This window comes from Euleptes europaea, chromosome 8, assembly GCF_029931775.1.
Source record: "Euleptes europaea isolate rEulEur1 chromosome 8, rEulEur1.hap1, whole genome shotgun sequence".
NCBI classification, from domain to species: Eukaryota; Metazoa; Chordata; class Lepidosauria; order Squamata; family Sphaerodactylidae; genus Euleptes; species Euleptes europaea.
The window spans coordinates 68,359,531-68,382,922 of record NC_079319.1 but is presented as its reverse complement, the minus strand read 5'-3'; the positions used below and the strand labels follow the sequence as shown (position 1 = coordinate 68,382,922).

Below are 23,392 nucleotides of genomic sequence, written 5' to 3'. Positions count from 1 at the left end.
GTTTTTACACTACTTTACGGATGCAAAACAGTTTGCATTTACTTAAACTCAACACAGAAATCAAGTGTTTGTATAGTTTGAAGAAAAAGTCAGAATCACCAACTAACCTGGTACAGAGAAATTTCCAGCCACCACACACAAACCATTCTATGCCTCTTTTTCTTTGAGAAATCCTGGCTCTTGGTAAAGTATGGTAATCACTTTCATCATTTTCAAAGCCTTCTTCTGACATCATTAAGGGCATTTCATCCAAGTGAGATGACTCGTCTTCTACCTGATACCTGTTGACAGTAGAATAAATTAGAACATTAAGAGTGTATACAACTAGCAGGACATTTGTATTGCTTGCTGTGAATACCATTCTCCAGCCTCCCCATTTCAGACAAGAAAAAGAGCACTCTAAAAGAAATCTGAAGACATTATATAGGGAAAGTTCTCCAGGACACAGAGCATTTGCATCAAGAGGGGGAAAATATATATTTACTGCCATACAACAATTTCACTGAAGCAATGCGAATTATAACCATATTGCATATAACAAATAGAAACATTCCTAAAGACTATAAAGACTATGCATGTCCAATGTGCTTCTTCATATGGCTTTTACTGTAACGGTTGATGGAAGCTTAGATCCTTTCCAATGTAGTTTAGGCCTGGTTATGGGACTGAAACAGCCTTTGTCACCTCGGTGGATGACCTGCCCCAGGAGATGGACAGAGGGAGTTGACCTTTGAAGCCCTGTATGGTTTGGAACCAGCCTACCTGAAAGACTGCCTACTCCCTTATGCACCTAGCTGACCACTACCAACCATCTTCTGAGGCCCTGCTTCAGGTGCTCGTCTTCTGAAATTAGGTAGGTGGCAAACCTGGGAGAGGGCTTTCTTGGTCATGGCACCAAACTCTGGAACTCAGTAAGACACATCTGTCTCCTTTCATTGCCATCTTCCACCAGTGGGTGAAGACCTTTTTGTTTTCTTTGGCATTCTCTCAGTAACTCCTCCCTTCCTGCCCAATGTTTTAATTGCTCTTTATATTATTATGTATTTTAGATCTGGTTTTAATCATTTTAATGGTGTATTTTGGTTAGTTTTATTAGTTTTTAAGGTGTGGTTTTGTTATGTATATTCTAATTTGTTAGCCGCCTTGGTGGCCCTTATGAGGGCATAAAGGCAAGGTATTAATTTAGAAAAATAAAATAAGTACAATCTCAAACCTATGTTTAATGCCAGGCAAATTCTGGAGTAGCAAATATGACAGTCCCATAAATTATACACTATCATCATTCAGTCAGAACCAAACACCAATCCATTTGGGATTAACAGCATATACTATAAATGAGATATGTTTTTCTTCCACTTTATGTAGGTGAGTGGGAAAGGAATAAACCTCCCACTCTTTTTTTAATGGAACGCTTGCATCAATAGGGGAATTTTTATATTGGACCAAGAGTGTGATGATGAGTTTTTGACATTTTCTCAGCTGAGGTATCTGAGATAGCTAGCTGAGGTGTACATATGACTTGTCAACATCTTTTGAATCGCAATACTTATAACTGCAACATCTGTTAATATCTAAATATGGCCCTGCGGCATTAAGTGTCTCAGAATCCCCTTTGCTCCTGGAAACTCGAATTGACTAGATGCAGAAAAAGAAACGCACAATATTTGCGTATAAATATTTGATGTTGATTAATAAATATGACAGGCAGTCTCATGAATGAATGGAATGAGGAGCAAGATTGTCCAGTTTTGGCAAAGCAATGGGATATGGCCTTAAAGTTTAGACCTGCTCAATCCATGAAATTTAAGTTGTGACTTATTCGGCAAAAAATTATGTCTATGATACACTGGACACCACAGCAACTCTTTAGCAAAGGACTGAGTAACTGTATAAACGCTGGAGTTGTAAATCACAGGCTGCATCCCTTGAACATATGCTTTGGGTGTGTCCATTAATTCGTTTTTTTCTGGGAAGAAGTTATTATTCATATCAATTTTGTACTACAAACATTCATTGATTTTTCAGGATGCTTATGTACTTTTAAACTACCTACCTATCTCATGAAGGCTAACCAATGGAAAACGAAAATGAACCCTCCATGCTCTTACTACAGCTAAAAGACTCACATTACAACACTGGAAAGATAAGTGCCCACCTCTAGTAAATAAATGGATTGAGGACCTTAGAACTCATCAAAATCTGAACGCATGGCATATAGATGACAATTGTGAATGGACTTATTTTTAGATATTTGGAAACCTTTTATACTTGTATGTAGTTCTGCCACCACTGTTGTAATAGTTTTGTCTCTACAGTACATCTACCTTTTAAAAAATTCTATTTAGTTGTTGGATATTGAGTTTTTTCCCTTGTTCTTTTGAGAAAGAAAGAAAGAAAGAAAGAAAGAAAGAAAGAAAGAAAGAAAGAAAGAAAGAAAGAAAGAAAGAAAGAAAGAAAGAAAGAAAGAAAGAAAGAAAGAAAGAACCCCCTTCTCTGTTCTTCAAATGTCACAGTGCTGCTACTCTTCACAAATAAGCCTGTGTAATGAACAAACCCTGCTGAGATCACTTTTACTCCACAACAGCAGTGGGAAGAATACCAGTATGTATTCTCAACTAATTTACCCAAGAACACCAGCATCACTGCACGACATATGCTGTAACCAGAATCTTAATCTCAACCATCAGTGCTGTGATATACAAAGGCTGGTTCATTTAATAAATTAATCTTTGCCAGAAGAAAAGGTTTGTGTGTGTATACAGATCTAGATATCCTTTAATGGCTTGATGCTGATCAATAATGCTCTTCAATACGCCTATCAGTGATAACTATATACATTATCACTGTGTATACTCTATGCAACATACATAACATACATTTTGTACATTAATCCTTTGCATGCTAACCTAAGACATACTCGAACATAATGGACTGTGGAGATTTGGTACTGATGCACTGACCAACTGCAACAGAGCATTACGATCAAGAACTCTGGTATGTGAAAAAAACAAAGAATCACCCACCTAAAAAATGTAAAGGTCCCCTATGCAAGCACCGGGTCATTACTGACCCATGGGGTGACGTCACATCCCGATGTTTACTAGGCAGACTCTGTTTACATGGTGGTTTGCCAGTGCCTTCCTCAGATATCTTCCCTTTACCCCCTGCAAGCTGGGTAATTTTACTAACCTAGGAAGGATGGAAGGCTGAGTCAACCTTGAGCCGGCTACCTGAAACCAACTTCCATAGGGACCCAACTCAGGTCATGATCAGAGCATGGACTGCAGTACTGCAGCTTACCACTCTGCGCCATGGGGCTCCTAAGATCACCCACCTACTTACTAAAAAAACTGAAAAGAACTCTGTGTGTACACTATCTTTTGCAAAAGGGGGGGGGGAAATCCCAAGCTAAATAGAACTGGCCTAGAATGTAGCTGCCCAGATGCTAACAGGGATATATTATTCAGAGCACATTATTCCACATAACAGTTCTAGATCTCAGTTGGTTTCCACATGCAATTCATATTTTTTAACTTTAAAGCTCCAAATTGGCTGGGACCAGAGTGCCATAAGAGTACATCCTCCTGGAGGAATATACTTGAATGCCAAGATTATTATCTGAAGTATTATCTGAAGTATGGTGGGTGGCTCCTATACTATTGCCATTTAGAAGACAGGAGAAGAATATTTGCTTTTTGGCAAGCATGTGAAATTCATTAAGACGTCACTGGCTAGGACTAAATTTTTGATACTCTTTTTAAGGCTTCCTTCGGTTTAATGCATTTTTGTTTGTTGCTTCAGTTCTTAAGATTTTAGTTTTATGATCTGATATTGTAAACTGCTTTATCAACCTATGAGGTTAAAAAAGGATATACAAATTTTAACAAAGTACTGACACAAGATTACTATTATGACATGATAATCAAGGGTTAAGTATGAAGAGTTAAACAAATCTACTTGTTAATTATTCTCCAAAAAGGAGATTGTAGAGAAATGCTTAAATATTGTATACTTTTTACAAGTATACAACGTTTGTTTAATCTTATAGGTGTTTTGGGAAGGGTTGCTTGCCCTCTAACCATGATTACCCAATTTGACTTCCATTTATCTTTTCCCTAGTGCATCACCTAAAATAATTTCCAGTTTTATTTAACACATCTACCATGTTTTGACTCTGTGCTTAACCTTTCAAAGGACTTTGTGTTTCACTTGGTGCAAAGGACACACTTGATTAACCAGGGGCTTTTATATTCTCGATTGGAGACCACCTTTTCTACATCCCAGAGGCTTTTGTTGAACTTAATGCCACCAAGCATCACTTATAACCTAAATAACACATCCTGCCTGTAACACATTGTGAAGAAGCTGTAGATCTTTCCATCATAGTCTGAAACCTCTTCCTTTCCTCTTTTAAAAACCCACACAGTGATGAAGAACTCAAGCCCTGCATGTTGTTTTGTGATATTCTGCAATCCTATGCTTAGTCACTTCCAAATATGTTCCATCAGACGCAAAGGGGACTATTTCTAACTAAACATGACAAACATGCACAGGATCAAGTTGTTTGATACTTATTTCTACCACAACCATGTAATATCTCCAGTACAAAAATGTATATAGAATAAAACCAGAAACAGAAAGACAAAACACGAAAGAAAAATCAAAGAAAAACTTGAACAGAGAAAAGAGCTTGTCTTCCTAGCATTAACTAGACAACTGAAAAATAAAAAGAGGCCCTGCTCTAGCAACATAATGAAACATTCCGTCACACAGCTAGCTATTCCACTCCAAATGCACGTCAAATGTAGTAAGGACAAGCAGTAAAAAGTACAGAATACCATCAATTAAAGGATGTTCCACATGGCAAACACAACTGCTGCATATACATGCATTGCCTGCTGCAAGTGTGCACAGTATAGGAAACACACCCATGTTAGGGTTGCCAACCTCCAGGTATTGGCTGAAATCCAAAACATACCCTATGCTGTACTTATATATTCACTAAATTATCACTATAACTCAGACAGAAACAGATACTAATGTATAAGTACACGATGGGTAAAACCACATGTAAAACACAACAAACCTATACCACCAACAATCTATAATGCCAACAAATCTAATATGATAATAATAATACCCTTCCCATAGAGTTCGTGTCAAAAAGTTTTTTAGACAATATATAGCTGTTCCAAACAAGCTGTATCTTTTGTGACACGCTGGGAAAACGTCAGCAGTCACTATGCCGTGCAAGAGTAGTAGACTCTAGCTTGCGAGGCGAATGTCTTGCTTTATAATCCGGATCAGTGCCGCTGGGTCAACAACGGGTCAACAACGGTTGAATGCTGTAGGTTGTAGGTAACATAGGAATGTGTATCCTAGGTATTTTTATCATGTTTCACCATAGGGCTTCTTCAGCCTATAACATTCTACAAAACCACAGAGGGTTCTCCTGGAGATTATTAGGGTTGCCAACCTCCAGGTATTAGCTGGGGATCTCCTGCTGTTACAACTGATCTCCTGTCGATACAGATCAGTTCATGTGGGGAAAATGGCCGCTTTGGCAATTTGACTCTATGGCTCAGCCCCAAAATCCTCCCACCAACGGCAAAGAGGGTCCTGGCAACCCTAACCCATTTTCATGTATCTTTAAGCATGTCTAGGAACTTGCAAATGGGTCACACAGAGGGAGAGCACTGGTCTATGCACAACAGCCATGCTTGTTTTGTAAACAAGAATGGATGCATGTTTTCCCCATCTGAATTCTTAAAACTCTAAATGTGGGCTTATTTTGGAGTTTGGGGAGTTTGGATGGGGAGGGTGTGCGTTTTGAGAGGGGCAGGGCCTCCTATGCGTAAATGGCCTCTCTCTATCTCTATCTCTCTTCCCCCACCCCATCTCTCTCTCTCTTCTGGTTCTCCCCACACACCCATTCCCCTGACCCCTTTGGAGGAATAAAGCAGGCCACACTGTGGAAACAGCCAGATGAATAGATGGTTATGTAATGTATTACTTTTTGCAAAGCATCTGCTCCGGAGATCGCCGCTTTATGGAGGGGAGGGCAGGCAAGGGATGCATGAAGATGCAGTTCAAATGCCGCAGCAGGGGCGTCGCCCTGCAAAAATTAAATCCCCGGCATCGGGTTCAATCCCTGGCATCTCCAGTTAAAGGGACCAGGCAAGTAGGTGATGTGAAAGACCACTGCCTGAGACCCTGGAGAGCTGCTGCCGTTCTGAGTAGACTGACTTTGATGGACCAAGGGTCTGATTCAGTAGAAGGCAGCTTCATGTGTTCATGTGTAGAGCATCTGCTTGGAATGCAGAAGGTCCCAGGTTCAATCCCCGACATCTCCAGTTAAAGGGACGAGGCAAGTAGGAGATGTGAAAGACCTCTGCCTGAGACCCTGGACAGCCACTATCGGTCTGAGTAGACAATATTGACTTTGATGGACCAAGGGTCTGATTTGCAGAAGGCAGCTTCATGTGTTCATACCATCCCTTATGGAAATATTTTATATTTTCTCAAAAGTATTTTAGATCTATGAGCACTGTTTTAACTATGCAATAGCAGAAGTCAGATAACAAGTATCATGTGTAGTAACTTGACTTCAAAATACAGCCTTTGAACTGGAAAGCAATTTATTCTTTCCCAAAAGCAATTTTCCTATTGTGTTGAAAACTTTTACTATAGTATTAAAAAAACAATACAATGATGAATAATGGATTTTTCATAGGGAAAATCTCAATTTCTTTACAATTTAGTGTTATGTACAATTAATTGTCTAAGGTGCTGGTTTTCAATGACTGACAAAACAATTAAGCATAAAGCTAAAAACTTTTATAATATAAAGAAGCTCTGAAAGCAACATGAATAAAGAACTAAGAATGCAAAACAGAACACAAGTGGTACTAAATCAGCTGTGGAGACAGGCATCTTGGAAAAATGGTTTCACAAGGAAAAACATTAATATTAAACAACTTCTAACAACAAAACTGAGAAGAGGGAAGATTACAATAAATACTTTAAAATTAACTTTTATATAAACATCTGCTGTGGAAATTATACCATGTTTTCTTTGAACTTTGATGGCTTCCAAAAGGAATAAAGTAACTAAAAGTGAGTGCATTAAGTTTCAATTGCATTTTACTGTCTACATCATATCTACATTTTAAAAGTTATTTTCTTTTACTCTACCACTACACAAAACTTCAGAATCAATGACAAATCATAGGATGCACCCACACATATCCCATCACGAAGGAGCAGTTGCATTAATACCCCACTATTTCTCTGAGCTAAATGCAACTAAATGGTTACCAGGAAGCTTCCCGTCCAATTAACCTGGAGTACCAAATATGCTTAACTTCAGCAGAAGAATTGTACTGTACACTCTCAAACCAGTCTATGGGTCGTGGATCCTGATGCTCCTACAGCATTTATACGGAAGCAAAATCACTTTCAGGATACATTCCCACTGGAAACAATTACACTCAGTACCTGTAAGCTGCTTTGAGTCTTCATTGTGGAGTAAGGGTATTAATGAAGTAAAGAAATCGAAAGGGTATAAATGAAGTAATGAAATAAATATGTAGTAATGAAATAAATGAAATGAAATAAATATCAATACAGCCAAATATAAAAGGTGGGTGGAAAGGACAGAAGGAAACAGGAATAGTTGAGAATTGGGGGGGGGGGCAAGAGGACAGAAACAGTGTGGAGAAGGAGAGACAAGGGAAAGTAAGGTGCTCCCCACAAGTCCCTTGCAGGTTCATCACCAGGCTACTTGGCCCAGCCCAGCAGCCAATCTGGCCGTGCACTACAGGGCTAGACTTTTTCCAGGGAGATGCTTCCAGAAGGAGGAAAGGAGGGAAAGCTGAAGGAGAAGCAAATAATGGTAGGTTGGGTGGTAGGTGGCAAGGAGAAAAGGAAGAAAGAAAAAGAGAGAGACTATGGGGGGTTTCAGGAAACAGAAAGAAGAAATAACAAGGGTAAGGAAAATAAGATGCCCCCCACAAATTCTTGTGGGTCTCCTGCTTGTCAATACATCTAATTCTCAGCATTACCAAACCTGTGAATACTTAGACTGGAGGCATGAACAGACAAGACAACTCTTTCTACAAACCCCATGTTTGCAGAAAAATCTGAAATGTTTAAAAAATACAGTGGGGGGTTAAAATCTTAAAAATAGTAGAAGCAGCAACTGTATCATAAAAGAAATAAATGCCCTCTACAGTGGCCATTGTTAGGGCTACTAGGTAACTACAACAATATTGCCAGTCTTCAAGCCTTGGTTTCTGTCAGTAAAAGATAGGCGGGAGGGTCCTTTTCAGGGCTGTTTTGATCTTTGAGGGAGAATTCATCAGGGCCAGGCCTGCCAGTAACCACCAGGTGATTTCATAACACATGACCTGTATGACTCACCCAGGCCTGGCTACTCATTACTGTTCAGCAGCAGCCACCCCATGAAAACCAGTGCTGTGTACTAGTTAGAGTTTCAGACTAGGATTTGGGACACCCAAGTTTGAATACCCATTCTGCTGTGAAAGCTCACTTGGTGACCTTGGGCCAGTCACATTCTCAGCCTAACTTACCTCACAGGGTTGTTGTGAGGATAAAACAGAGGAGAGGGAAATTATGTAAGCTGCTTTGGGTCCCCCTCCCGTGTAGAGAAAGGAGAGGTACAAATGAAGTAAATAAACAATCAATATAGCTGAAGATGGGGGCTAGATAAAAGAAGGTGAGCTGGTGGGTGGGATAAGAAAGCAGAAAAGGGGACGATATGGGGGCTGCCTAGGGAAGGAATGAGGAAATAGTGTAAGGAGGGGGATACGGGATAACTGGGGACATCCCTGGCAGCCAGCACTGCACAATAGGACCCACCCCAGCATGTTTTCCCAGGTAGAGACTGCCAGGGGGAGAGAAGGAGGGAAAACTAAAAATAGGGGGGTAGATAAATGCAAAGTGGCTAGTGGTTAGGAAGGAGAATTAGACAGGGGAAAAAGTAAGGGATATGGGGGCTTTCAGGAAAGGGAATGAAGGCCAAGGTCTCAGAAGTGCAGAGGTTACAGGCTCCTACTGGACAAGGGTGCTGTGTTTCATTTGTTCCTTCCGTTGTTCCTTCATTTGTTCCTTCCCTGTTTGTGAGTGGGGAGTGATAGCATCAGGATGGAATGACAGAATCACTGTGATTTGGGTCTATGGATGATTAGAGGGTGTGGTGGTGTCATTAGAGGCTCCAGTGTAGTTGCTATGCACCCGGCACCTTAACGTTAAAAGGTAAGGGACCTTTTTTGGGGGGAGGGGAGTTATAATGTATCTGTTCATAAAGGACAACACACTGACTAGTTTTGCTGGGAAGCATGTTGGCATTAGAATGCACCAGAGCCCAGGTTTTAGGACAGAGCAGTAAAGGTCAGGAGTCAAATAATCCAGCTGTGTAAATGAATCAAATAAGTTCACAGCATATAAAGAATAAAAATTCTCCCTGAAGGAAAGTCCAAATCAATGAATTTACCATCAAAATTATGCAAACTGTGCCACTGATAGTTGGACCATTGTTTCCAAGACCACGCTATCTGAAACTGTTTGGATAAGAGATCAAAGATAGTTCAGGAATTTTACATTTGCTTTTCTTCTCTGGCACAGGACAATGGAAGGGCTACCACTGGCTACCTTTAGTTGCATTTCACTTCTATCTCTCATTGCCCTACTCTCTCTATCAACATCATTATCATCATCATTACTATTATTATTATTTTCCGTCCAGTCACAGCTGACTCATGACAACCCCGAAGGGCAAGAGACATTCGGAGGTGGTTTGCCATTGCCTGCCTCCACATCATGACCCTGGTATTCCCTGGAGGTCTCCCATCCAAATACTAGCTAGGGTCAGGGCTGAGAGTGGGTGACTGGCAAAAGATCACCCAGCAAGTTTCCATGGTGCGAGTGGGGATTTGAACCTGGGTTCCCCAGATCCTGGTCTGACATCTTAATCACTACACCACTCTGGCTCTCTTTCTCTCATTAAACACTACTGCCAATTGTAACTGCAGACTGAGAGGAACCTCAGTAATGAATTAATAGTAGTCAAGATGCACACCTGTTCTCTCCAGGATCAGAGGAGTATGCCTATTATATTAGGTGTTGTGGAACACAGGCAGGATAATGATGTTGCAGTGGTCTTGTTTGTGGGCTTCCTAGAGGCACCTGGTTGGCCACTGTGTGAACAGACTGCTGGACTTGATGGACCTTGATCTGATCCAGCATGGCTTTTATTGTGTTCTAATCAGTTTCTGCCAAATATGATAAACCCTGCTATGTGTGATGACTATATATATACACGTGCTTCAGTGAGACAGAGGACTGAAATTGCTGCTAAAAGATATTAACTTGGTAGACAAATCCCAAGATGAACCAACTGAAGGTGCAGCTGAAATGAGACCAAAGTATACTTTCTGGCTCAATCTCCCTATCAATGGTCAATAATGAAATTTATATATGCAAATGAGCAGTGGCAATTACAGCCTTCTCAACAACTAAAATGAGATTCTATATCTCAGTGAATATAGACCTACCAACTTCAGCAGGGAAATCTGGCCCCCCCAAATACCTTTGGTCCAAAATGGCTATATGCTGTGCCTAGACACGTCAGCAGTACTCACAGGCCTAGAGATACTACTGCTCCCACAGAAATCAGGGAGGTGGGAAAATTGAGAGGGCCAGATCCCCACAATATAGGACACAAATTGTTTGGTGGTCCCAGGGTCCCAACCTGGTTCCTGGGGGCACCATGGCACTGACACCTCTCCTCGCACCCACCAGGTATTTTTAGAAAGTAGACAAGGCCAGGTAGGGCTTTTGCCCAGCAAGGCTTCTGACTGGCTGTGCAAATTTTTAAAAACATTATTTTGGCAGCAGCTACCACCACAGCACAAGGATCTGCACTGTGTGACTGAAGGTAAGCTGGAGCAGCCATTTTGTGGCTGGCTCCACTTCCTGTGTCAGCCATTTTGTGCCTGCACCCACCATACTGTTTCAGAATTCCAAAAGTGCCCACAGGCTCAAAAAAGTTGGAGACCCCTGCTCTAAGCAAATGTTGAACTTGTTTGCTATTACGCCAATGAAAATCTTACCATTCACGCATGGGCCTCTTAGCATCACAAGAAAATAGTTGTATTATGGCAGGAAAGGCACCTGTGTCCTCCAAACAGACTGTGGCTTGCATGGCTGGGATAAGGCACTCGCTGCCATCCCTTGCTACTGCAGATAACTCTGAAGAGGAAGCAGGGAGGATCCAGACCCCATCGTGTACTGGACAGTTTGATTTTTTAGGTCTTGTGCATACCCATTGCTGTTATCAGTGCGTATAACAGTCTGTTGGCCTCCACATCTGTTTTCAAGTCAATTGGAAACTGCAACATGTAATTAATTCAGAAATCAAATTAATTCTGAATTAGAACCAGCAGGGTCCACCCATTCCTAACTCAGTGACATTTATTCAGACAGGAAACGTTGATCAATAATGAAGTAGCACATTGGAAATGTGCCTACCCAGTACATTTTATCCTACCTTTTCTCCAAGGAGCTCAGATCAATGTGTGCAAATGGTTCTTCCTCATTTTAACCTCAAAACAACCCTGCGAGGCACGTCAGGCTGAGAGTGACTGGCCCAAGGTCACCCAGCAAGTGTCATGCCAGAGTGGGCACTTGAAGCTGAGTCTCCCAAATCCTGGTCCAACATTCTAACCACTACATCACACAGGCTCTTGAACTAACCTCTTGCTATATACAGACTACAATTGCTGGTTTGGAACAACAGACTTTTTACTCTTTCTCCGCAATCCTGAGGCCTAGAATTTTGTTAAAAATGAAAGCTTAGCTTCTCTGAATTCTGAGGGAAGCAACAGATATCACAATGGAAACCTTATTCTGTCATTATCTTCTAAGCACTCACAATCATAGAGAAGCCTATCTTTTCTGTTTCATCTGCACATTGCTCCTAAGTCTCCAAAATTGCTAGTTCACGTTTTTATACTGGAATAACATGCTGGTTTTGCATGTTATCTCTCTGATAGGTCTAGAAAAAATTGTACTACTATCTTCTCATTGCTCTTTTGAATTTACCTGAAACGACAGTATCCCTACTGGCATCTCCAATTCCTGGGACAATTATTTATTTAAGAACATAAGAAGAGCCATGCTGGATCAAACCAAAGGCCCAACTAGTCCAGCATGCTGTTCACAAAGTGGCCAGCCAGCTACCTCTAAGAAGCCCACAAGCAGGAAGACTGCAACAGCATCCCCTTGTCCATGCTCCCCAGCAACAGATACAAAGAGGCATACTTCTTTGGTAATGCAGGGAGTAGATACCCATCACGGTTAGAAGCCACTGATAACCTCAAAGCCTTTTCAAGAGATTTGATGCTCTTATCTGTTCCTTTCAACTTCTTTTTGACCAGATTTCTCATTTTAGAGAAGCCTTCTCTTTTGAAGTAAATTATAGCCGTGTTGGAGTTCCCCAGCACTTTTCCACATACATGTAAATTAAATTTGATGCCACTGTGATAATTGTTTCCAATCTGCTCAGCCACCTCTACATCTCACACTAGGTCTTGGGCAGCACCAAGTCTTAAGGATTAAGTCTAGGGTTTCTTCCCCTCTGGTTGGTTCCATGATGAACTGTTCTGGGGCACAGTGATTTAGGATATCTAGAAATTATGCCTCTTTGGCATGGCTGGAACACACATTTATCCAATCAATAGTTAAAGTCACCCTGATTTCATTTTCCATCTCATTATCACCCTGAGAGTTTTGGTTAGGGGGCCGATAGCATGCCCCAGTATTATATTACTTCTGGAGCTCAGTCATTGCACGGAGGAATCAGCCCTTTTTAAGGATTCTAGTTTGTTAGAAATGATGCCCTCCTTGACCTACATAGCAACACCACTCCAGTATGCCCTTCTCTGTCATTCCTATAGATTTTTTATCCAAGGATGACCGTATCTTCCATAGCATCTCTCCCTCCCACCCCTCTTTTCTCCACAGTGGGACCCACATCATTCTTCCCTCCTCTGAATTATCCTCAAAACAACTCTGTAAGGTAGGTTAGGCTGAGAGTATGCCTGGCCCAGTGTCACCCAGCAAGCTTCCATGGCGGAGTGGGAACTGTAAGCTTGGTATCCCAGATTCTAATCTGACACTCTAACTATTACACTAAGTTGGTTCTCAATGGCTCTCTCAGCTTTAAGCAATCTGTTTTCAGAAAAAGGAATTGATCACTGTCCAAAGTCCTCTGATGGTCATCACTGTCTTGTCTGCACACCTGCCTGTTTCAAAAATAACAGATCTGGTAGTGATACCTTGCCTGACCTCGATGGCCCAGGCTAGCCTGATCTTGTCAGATCTCAGAAGCTAAGCAGGGTCAGCCCTGGTTAGCATTTGGATGAGAGACCAACAAGGAATACCAGGGTTCATGTGCAGAGGAAGGCACTGGCAAATCACCTCTGTTAGTCTCTTGCCATGAAAACCCCAAAAAAGAGGTCGCCATAAAGCAGCTGCAACTTGATGGCACTTTACATACACACACAGTGATACCTTGAGAGAGAACTGTTAAGATCAGTCAAATGCTTCTCCAACAGAAAAGGCTTGGGAAGGCTTGTACTCATGGTTCCTACATATGCCATGCTCTGGATTACTGTGCTCAAATAGGTAACTATATTAAAAAGGCCCCTCTTCTTACTTGCAACAACTTCCTAAACCAGATCAACCATATTCTCTAGCAAAAATCTCTGCCCTGACTGTCCCAAATCTTGGCAGATTCTTGGAAGATTCTCATCTTCCTAAGCACTGTATCCCATGTACTACTAAACTACACTACATAGACATTTCCTGAAGTCTGTTTTGAAAGACAACTATCCCCAAACTTGGAACACAACAACTATATCTGTACACAGGTATTAACCTGAAGTTTTACTGTAATTTAAAAAAAATCTGTATACCTACACAGGAATTTCAGATCACTTTCAACATTAATATATTATCAAAATCTATGGATTATACTGCAGCATTTTTAGATGCAGTTTCATGCTTATTAATTATATATAACTCTCCTTCAGTACTGTAATAATAGCCCTGACATTTTCCGTGATAAGCAGCGCTAATCTTTACATATTTCAAACTGAATTCATATACAAGAACACATACACTAGTGGATTGTGTATATACTAAGCAGCAGTTCCTGTGATAACTTTTCTAGCTCTAACAATCAAAGAAATTTTATGTGTGCGTGATTTACAATTCACATTTGTTCATGACAGGCACAAATCTGGCTAAATCTGAGTTCACACACTCCTAGCCTCGTCCCCTTACATAACGATTAACAACAGAAATCCTCAAATAACTCCAGTTAGTCACAACTGAGATGAATTCAGGTAGTTCCCTTCCCAATATCTTTCAGGGCAATACTAAACAGAGTTACACTCTTCTCATTGGAGTCAATTCGTTTAGGATTACATTGTTGAAAATAATGTGTTCATGCAGCCACGTTTGCTCATCACAATCATTAGAGTTAGAGGAAAGGAAAGGAAAGGTTAGTCGAAGATTTTAGTCTCCAAATTTTGCATGCCACAGAAGGGGAAGGGAAAAAGAGAGTACACGGGCCCTATGCTTAACAACATCATGAACAAACTTAGATTTCTCTACATTTCTCTATATAAAATAAAGTACATTTGGGTTATGTCAGGGTTTCCCACAAGGATTAAAACTACACTGTTTTAAAAACTACAATTTTAAAAAGAGTTTTGGGTTTATCAGTAAGTTCTGTATCTACCATATTGCATTATCATCACAAACCAATGTCACACGCCTTGTTTGAACATTCTTTTTGACTGGAGTAGTGTACTCTAAGCCTGTCTCATAGGACTGGGCAAGTGGATTGACTGAAACAGTAAACTGATGTATCTTGTTTTATTACTTTTTGTGTAGATATCACTGAAGGAAAGCAAGGCACTATCACTAGCGTGATCTTAAAATAAAGATACCATGAGAATTGACTGATATATTAATACAAAGACATTGACAAAGCTTAACTATATGAAAACTGGAGAATGCTTACTATTTTTGTCCAGGGTTTAAGTACTTTGTTATCAGACACAGATACAAAAAACATAAAGATACTTTAGAGGTGTGGGAAGATAACACAAAGGCCAGGCAGTAAACATGAGCATGAGTCACACACATAAGTCCTGCACTTGAATAATAATATAAAAAAATCTTATTTGAGAGTAGATTAGATAAACTGCTCTAAGGCATGTTTTTGAAGGACAATCATTTTTAAAATGAGCTTCCGAAAACAGCATATTTTGAAGTGAGCTGTTGAATTTAAGACAAAATGGATATACTGATCTAAGAAATAAGACAAAAATGAAGCCTATTTTCTTAATTTCTCCCCACCTCCCCTGAAAGACCACATCAAAGAAACTGTCTGCTCAATGTTTATGTTATTAATATTACATATGTTCCTGAACAGATTTGACATTTCCACTGACATTAATGATAATTACTAATTAATTGGTATGTTTGAATTGTATAAAAGTTTGATTTCATTTTAAAACTCTGAGAATTATAGTTGTAGAAGAAGTTAAACCTTGATAGGAGAGCCTACAGGGTTAATTTCTAACCCAATACACAGATACGGGCCAAAGTAACCTACATTTTCCAAGGTATCCTCAACAGTACAAAAGAAATACAAAGTAGACTTAAGAAATTATTTTAAGAACACAGTTCATGATCTGGTTAAAAAACAAAGCCTAGTTCCTTATTAAACCAATACAGGAAGGCTCACTAAATGAATAATTTTTTTACAATATCAAATATGTTATAAACTACTTGTAAGAAAAAACAATACAATACACACAAAAACCAATTACATGATTGGGATATATGAAATATTCTTCAGTTATCTTCTACCAATGGGGGGGGGGGGGCTATGCAGTGCAGCCAGACTATGAATTGCTTGGGATTAGACCTTCAGTTATGACATTCAATAGCAGTTATACCAGACAATTGATAGTTAAGAACCATATCTTTGTCAGATGATTTCCAGGCTGGGGAACCCTGGAAGCCTGCCAGGTGCCCCTCAATAAGAAGATGAGTAATATTGAACAAACTTCTCTGAAAGTCACGCTACCTACCACCCACATATTATTGATTGTGTCTTACAGGGCATGTTTCACACGAGTCAATGATAAGGCTCAATAACAGCCAGTGGCCCATATGGGCTAGATGACCCATTCCAGAGAATGTCCGAAAACCTTCTACAGCAACACAGCGGTCTCATGCCAGACACATCAATGGTGAAAATTCTAAAAACCACTTGTTTAATTCAAGTAGAAGCAGATTCAAATATTTTCCCCAAACACTTAACATGTTGTACAGTCTCAACAAGTGCCTGGATTTTTTTTCATTTGATCCAGAACAGCAGCTTCAAAACCACCACCACTTAACTCTGATAACTGATAACAGTCACCATCGTAATTAATGAGAATTGTCTACCCCAAGAAATTCCATCAAACTTACCAACTTTCCAGCTGCTACCACAACCAGAGCTCCATCTATTCTACACAGCACATCAACTTTCAAGACATCCCAGCTTGAAAGCCTTTGCTTACTTCTGCATTCCCCACTACTAGCGTATGCATGATGAAATCCACAGCCAATAGACAGATTCAGCAAGTTAACTACATCTATTCCAGCTGCCGTGAATATATTAGAAACCTACTATACAAAACACTAAGAGTCTTTAGGAAGTGCAGCAAGGTTGCTTTATTTGCTAGGGCTTTTAAAGGAGTTTGAGATGCAGGTTTTTTCTTGGCAAGGAGGCTAAATGAGGCTTTATTTTATTATGGACGGCTTTTATTTAGCATTGTAAACTACTCTGAAAGATAAAGTGAGGTGAAATATTTTAATAGAGTGGGGTGAGGTATATTCAGACACGGAGAAACGCAGCATAGTGTAGTGGTTAGAACATCAGACTTGGATGGTGGAGACCCAGGTTCATGATTGCCACTCTGCTGTGGAAAGCCTGCTGGGTGACCTTGGGCCAGTCATACACTCTCAACCTAACCTACCTCACAGGATTGTTGTGAGAACCAAATGGAGGAGAGGAGAACATCATAAGCCACTTTGGGTCTCCGTGGATGGGAAAGTAGGGTATAAATGAAGTAAATAAAGAAATAACGCCCACCAACAACTGAGAGTAGAAATTCATCAAAAAATGTAATTCTGTAAACCAGGGCAGACAAAAAAGTGGCACACACCTCCTCTTGTGTTGCTGTCACCCTGGCATGATTGAAGGTGAACTGTAGCACCTTTTAGACCCCAGGCAGCACTGGAAAAGGAGGCAAGAGTAAGCCATACTTGCCACCTCCCTCCCACATCACCACTCCTTGACAGTTTGGTGCCCCAAGTGGTCTCTTGAGCAATGAACCAGCCGTGTTCCCAATCATGTAAGCAAATGCTAGCATGTTAATCCAGGCTATGGCGCCGCAGCATAACAATAATGTTAGAGAAACATCACGGGCAGAGCAATCCACAAGCAGGGGGCGAAAGGGGATAGGAGCCAGAGGGACCCCTGGCTGGTGTTAGTGCTACTTGCGCCGAGTAAACTGGCACTAATGCCGGCGCATGGCCACTTATGTGAGCTCCAGGGAGCAGTACAGCAGTGCAAGGCTCGGGCACTGCCGCAGTTTCACCAGCAGCATTTCCTTAGTGCAAGGGCTCGCACCAGCACCAAAGGGGCTATGCACGGAGTGTTCCTGGGGCTTTCGTCCCAGGAACACCCCCTTTTGCAGGCACCAACTTGCGCCTGTAAAATTGCTGGCGCAGCCCCGTGAAACCCTATGGAGCAGTTTCATAGGGTTTTCTACAAAACAGCCTTTTTGGCTTGCTGTGCCTGGCAGCAAGCCGCTCAGGAGATAGCGTGGTGGTGATGTCCCTGGACGCTCCCTAACCACTACGCCACTCAGGATTGCCCTGTATTTCAGAGACATAGGAGCAAAGAGATATTTAGGAAAACACCGCTAGTGCCAAGAAATAACTAAGTGGGATTCTTTACCATTCATTTTAATTAATTATTTTATATACTGTTTGCCAACTCTTTAACAATATCATCAAATCAAAATCCTAGTATCAATTTAATACAACAGACAAATGGAATGAATGTATGGAAAACCTCAGAAACTAGTGAGGGTGCATTTCATCTTCCCTAGATATTGAATAACTTAAATGTTTCAATAGTTCAGCAGAAAACTATAAAGGAGACTCTCCAGTGACAAGATGCACAGCTGGAATTAATATGTAGACTTGACACTTCTAGACTTGGACTCAATAGGGACTGGTAAGGTTAGCTCAATACAGGAAGTAATTAACCATTCTTACAGGTTTCTGTACACTACTCAGATTCATCCAACTCTGTAATTCATCAATATCTGGGAGTTGGTTGCACTCATTCTCAGTGGATCATTTATTATTATGATAATTTCATGAGGACAGCGGTATTGGTCTGCAGTAGAAGAGCTAGGTTCGAGTCCAACAGCACCTTAGACACCAACAAGATTTTTGGGGTAGAGGCTCTGATGAAGGGAGCTTTGACTCTTGAAAGCTTATACCTCAAAAATCTACTTTGTCTCTAAGGTGCTACTGAACTCAAATCTAGGTCTTACTTTATTGACTGGATCTTGTCATTTGCGCTCTGCGATGTAATTGAACACAGCTATGTCCTAGAATATTGGGCCTTCCTACCTATCTTTGTAATATTCACCCTTGCCCATCTCTATTCTGTTCGTAGCTTAGTGTATATCTTTCTCTACCAAGTTAATGTAACAGTTCACATATCTGACAAAGGTAGGTCTCAGCTCACAAAAGCTTATGACACAATACATTTCTTAGTCTTAAAATGCCACAAAGATTCTCACTGTAACAGACTAATACAGCTACTAATCTGAACTTTGTATTTTCTCAATATGCTCATATTACACATTTCACAGCAAATTCTATGGAAACTGGAACGTGCCTAAGAGAGACATATTTGTAACAAGGATCAAAAACCATATAAGGCGTAGAGGCAGATCTAAAACATAGCAAGAACCAATTTATAATCCCATGAGGCCTACCGACATACATATTTTGTAGGGAAAAATGTATTTTGGGCAGTTCTAGCCAGTCATGATGTGGAGGAAGGGGGAAAGTGATGGAACACGCGTATCTAGGAGCCCACAAACTCATCTGCCATGGTTACAATGGCAGATGGCACACTCTGCCAAATCTACTATGCGAATGAGCCCCACCCTACTCCCAACTTCAAGCTGAAGAAGGTGAGGACTAGACTCCATAATTAGACCCAGCTTCAGAATTGTTCCTAACCGCAGATATCAGACACAAGAAGCTGCTCTTCCCATACCCCCTGAAATATGAGCACAAATGCAGGCTAGCTACCAGGGCAAACCAAGACCCTGCTCATATTCTCGTATCCAGCAGAAACAAAATTAACAGGATCGCACTGAGAACATTTCCTGATGGAATTTGTGCTCCTAAATATAGAGCTACACTTCACCGCAGTAAGTGTGTGTTTTCAAAACCATGTTTACCAACTGTACATGAACTGCAGAAAGAAGTCCTGAAGGGTGAGAAAGAGTGCGCTTAGCCCTCTCTGTACCTGATTCTTCCGGAAATTGCTCCCTCCTTCACCCACCCTCAACACTACTTTTTCCACAGGTAGGCTTCCTTTCAGGCTTGGAATCTAGCTTGAAAGGGGGGGGGATTGGGGATGGGATTAAGCACCCCCATGAGGCTCACCAAATTCCCCCCCCTTTCATTCACAAGGCTAATATGGGATTGGGAACCACCTTGTACCATGCAGTTTCACCCAAGAGACCATGGTGATGTGTCTATTTTTAAAATAATCTCTTTAAACAGAAATGAAATTCTGAATTTGTCCTACGTTAAGAGTTGGGACACATTATAGCTTGCACTTTCCTCGCCCTTCACGGTGCAAAAATTGCAATCAATATTTTGGTCTTCCCAGGGTTAGTTCTAAACCTAGAGTTCCAGGACCGGCATGTTCCTAGAAGTGACACATCGCAGCAGCCAAGAGTCCTCCAAACCCCAGAGTGAAAGATTATTCATTGGCAACAGGAAATGTACTCAGCACATGCTCAGGGGCACTGTCTCTCCTTCGCTGTAGAGCCACATGTTCCCTGGCTGAACTCTTGATGGTTTTGAGACCTGGTTCGGGATTTAAGCCCGGGAGCTGCAAACCACTGACGGGAGACTGGGACTGAAGGGAGACCCTTCCAAACACCCAAGGTGACTCTGTCACCTTTCCCAGAACTCGGGAGCACCCGGCCGGCCTCAGCCAACTGACCCACGACCACACAGCCACCGAGAGGCCTAGCCAGCTCAGCTGCAGGGACTCCGCGGGATGGGGCCCGGCAGAACACTTGGTCCTTTTCCCCCTCAGGTGACAGCCGAGGGGGCCCCGTGTCCCGCCTCCCAGGCAACTCGGCGTCCACTTCCACCTCCCTCTTCTTTCTTTCCACCGGTACCTGTTGTGCCGCTGAGCGGCGGGGGCGTTGGTGTAATAAGCCGCCCTCCGTTGAGTGCTGCGCGGCACCGGGTGCAGCGGGATTTGGTCCGCCATCTTTGTCCCCCCCCTCCCCCCGGGTTCCCCCCTTCGTCCCTCCCTCCTCCCTCCGTCCGACTGGGCCGCCGTCGCCGCCCCCTGACGTCACGTGGCCGCGCGCGGCGCCGGTGACGCAATTGGAAGCTCACGCCGGGAAAGCAGCGCGTGCGGGCGCGAGGCGGGCGCAATTCTTCATATAAAAATCTGATTACAATTCTTAAAATCTAATCATTTATCTTAATAATATTTCTACCTTGATCAATTGAATTAGAGCAAAAGGGGGGCTTATTTTTATAACATTTTTATTGTTTTTTATAGTACAGTAGTTTCCATATTTCATTAACATAATTATATGATATAAACAATATTTCACTATTCTATATAACTAATTAATTCAAATATTTACGTTGACTTCCCCTCTCTCCTCCTCTGTCTTTTTGATAACTTTATTGTCACCTTTGCATTTAATTTCTGATTCAATACAATACTTCATATAAGAATCTGATTACAATTCTTAAAATCTAAATCATTTATCTTAATATTTCTGCCTTGGTCAGTTGCGTCAGAGTAAAACGGGGGCTTATTTTTGAGTCCTGGCCATTGATGCATCGGAGTTTTTGCCTTGGGTTTGCCGCTCTCTAGACGCACATTTCCCCCCCATCCAATTTCTCAAAACTGCACAGGGGCTCATTGTTGAGTTTTGAGAATTTTGATGGGGAAAATGTGCGTCTAGAAAGCGACAAACCCAAGGCAAAACCTCCCACGCATCAATGCCCTTTGAGTATTTGGATGGGGGAAATGTGTCTCTAGAGAGCAACAAATCCGAGGCAAAACCTCCCATGCATAAACGGCCAGCATCTCAGGAGAGCTTGTCCTCTTGTTTCGGACGGAGTAGGTGGCCATTTATGCATGGAAGGTTTTGGCTTGGATTTGCCGCTCACTAGATGCACATGTTCCCCATCCAAATTTTCCATCTCAAAAATAAGCCCCCATGCAGAGTTTTGGGAATTTGGATGGGGAAAATGTGCATCTACAGAGTGGAAAATCCAAGGCAAAACCTCCCGTGCATAAATTGCCGATGAGTGGAGCTCTGCGTGCAAGCCAGGGGAATGGTGGAAGGATGGGATAGGGGATGCAAAAGAGAGAGAGTGCAGTCAAACATGCAAACCCACGCCGGTTGACTTAGATGTAAGTCCCACTGTGTTCAGTGCGGCTTATTCTCAAGAATGCGTAGGACTGCAGTCCAGGAAAGCATCCTCACTTGTATGTGAAGAGGTCGAAGCTCCTCAGTTGTGAAGATCAAGCAGTGCTTCTTTAGCGTAATCATGGATAGATGGGCCGTTGAAAGGTTGCAGGCTAGTTAAATTGTGGAACTCCCTGCCCCAGGATGTGGTGATGGCTGCCAACTTGCAAGGCTTTAAGAGGGGAGTGGACATGTTCATGGAGGAGAGGGCTATTCATGGGTACTAGTCAAAATGGATGCTAGTCATGATGCATACCTATTCTCTCCAGGATAAGAGGAGCATGCCTATTATATTAGGTGCTGTGGAACATGAGCAGAATAATGCTGCTGCAGTCTTGTTTGTGGCCTTAGAGACGCCTGGTTGGCCACTGTTCATATGGCCAATTTGGCCCTGAACAGTGTCACAGACTCGGTGTGCAGCAGCAGAATTGAAAAAGGTGAACTCCATGCTGGGGATTATTAGGGAAGAGGTCGAAAATAAAACACTATTGTAATGCACATGTATAGATCTATGGTGCGCCCTCATTTGGAATACTGTGCAGAGTTCTGGTCACTCACTGTATTCCAAAGTAGATATTGCAGAGCTGGGAAGTGTGGAAGAGGGCAACCAAGATGATTAAGGAGTTGGAGTTTTATATGAGGAAAAACTAAAGGGTTTTGGCTTTTCCGTTTAGAAGAAAGATGACTACGGGTGGGGGTGGATGTGACAGCAGTGTATAAAATTATGTGTGGGATGGAGAACGTGGATAGGGAGAACTTTTTCTCCCTTTCCCAGGGGCACAAAATAAAAATAAGGACAATAGATTCAGGATGGACAAAAGGAAATACCTTTTTACTTAGCAATGAATTAAATTGTGGAATTCACTGCTGGAAGACATAGTAAGGGCTACAAGCATAATTGGACAGGTTCATGCTGTATATGTCCATCAATGGTTGCTAGTCATGATGACTATAAGGAACCTCCATGTTCAGTGGTGGTAAACCTCTGAATAGTAGTAGCAGGGGAAGTCCTTGCCCTCTATGTCCTGTTCATTGACCCTCCGGGCGAACTGGTTTGGCTATTTTATGAAACGGTCCTCAGCTAGAAGGCCTTACCTCCTCAGATTCCAGATGGGTGATGATTTATTTTAATTTACTACATTCATATCCTGCCCTCCCCGGCAAAGCGGGGATGCAATACCAGGTTGCAAAGACACAAAACATAACTATCCAATTAACAAGATTTTAAAATGTGCAGATTAATAACTCAGAAAAGTTTTTAAAAGTGCAGATTACAGTGTGGAAAGTAAACAGAATTTTAGAAAACACTCAGACAGTTTACAATAATACAGGCAAATCTTCCAAAACAGTCTACCTTCTACTACATGATCTCTGGAATAAAACTGTTTTACACACTTCCTAGTCCGCTTTCACGCATCCTGAATAATGCACTTTCAATCCACTTTCAATTGTTTGCAAGTGGATGTTGCTGT

At 41.6% G+C, this 23,392-nt stretch overlaps 1 protein-coding gene across 3 annotated transcripts in view; it reads right to left on the bottom strand.

Moving 5' to 3' along the window:
• ATP9B (ATPase phospholipid transporting 9B (putative)) overlaps positions 1–23,392 on the bottom strand; it is a 233,069-nt gene that overhangs the window by 153,759 nt on the left and 55,918 nt on the right. For all 3 annotated transcript variants that reach the window (XR_008933488.1, XM_056854816.1, XM_056854817.1), the window contains exons 2-3: positions 20,601–20,698; positions 108–281 (exon numbers count right to left, since the gene is read on the bottom strand). Coding sequence is in view for 2 of the 3 variants with exons in the window: in XM_056854816.1 (XP_056710794.1) it covers positions 108–281; positions 20,601–20,695 (269 nt within the window). In the remaining variant the exon portion in view is untranslated. The remainder of the gene's footprint in view (positions 1–107; positions 282–20,600; positions 20,699–23,392) is intronic.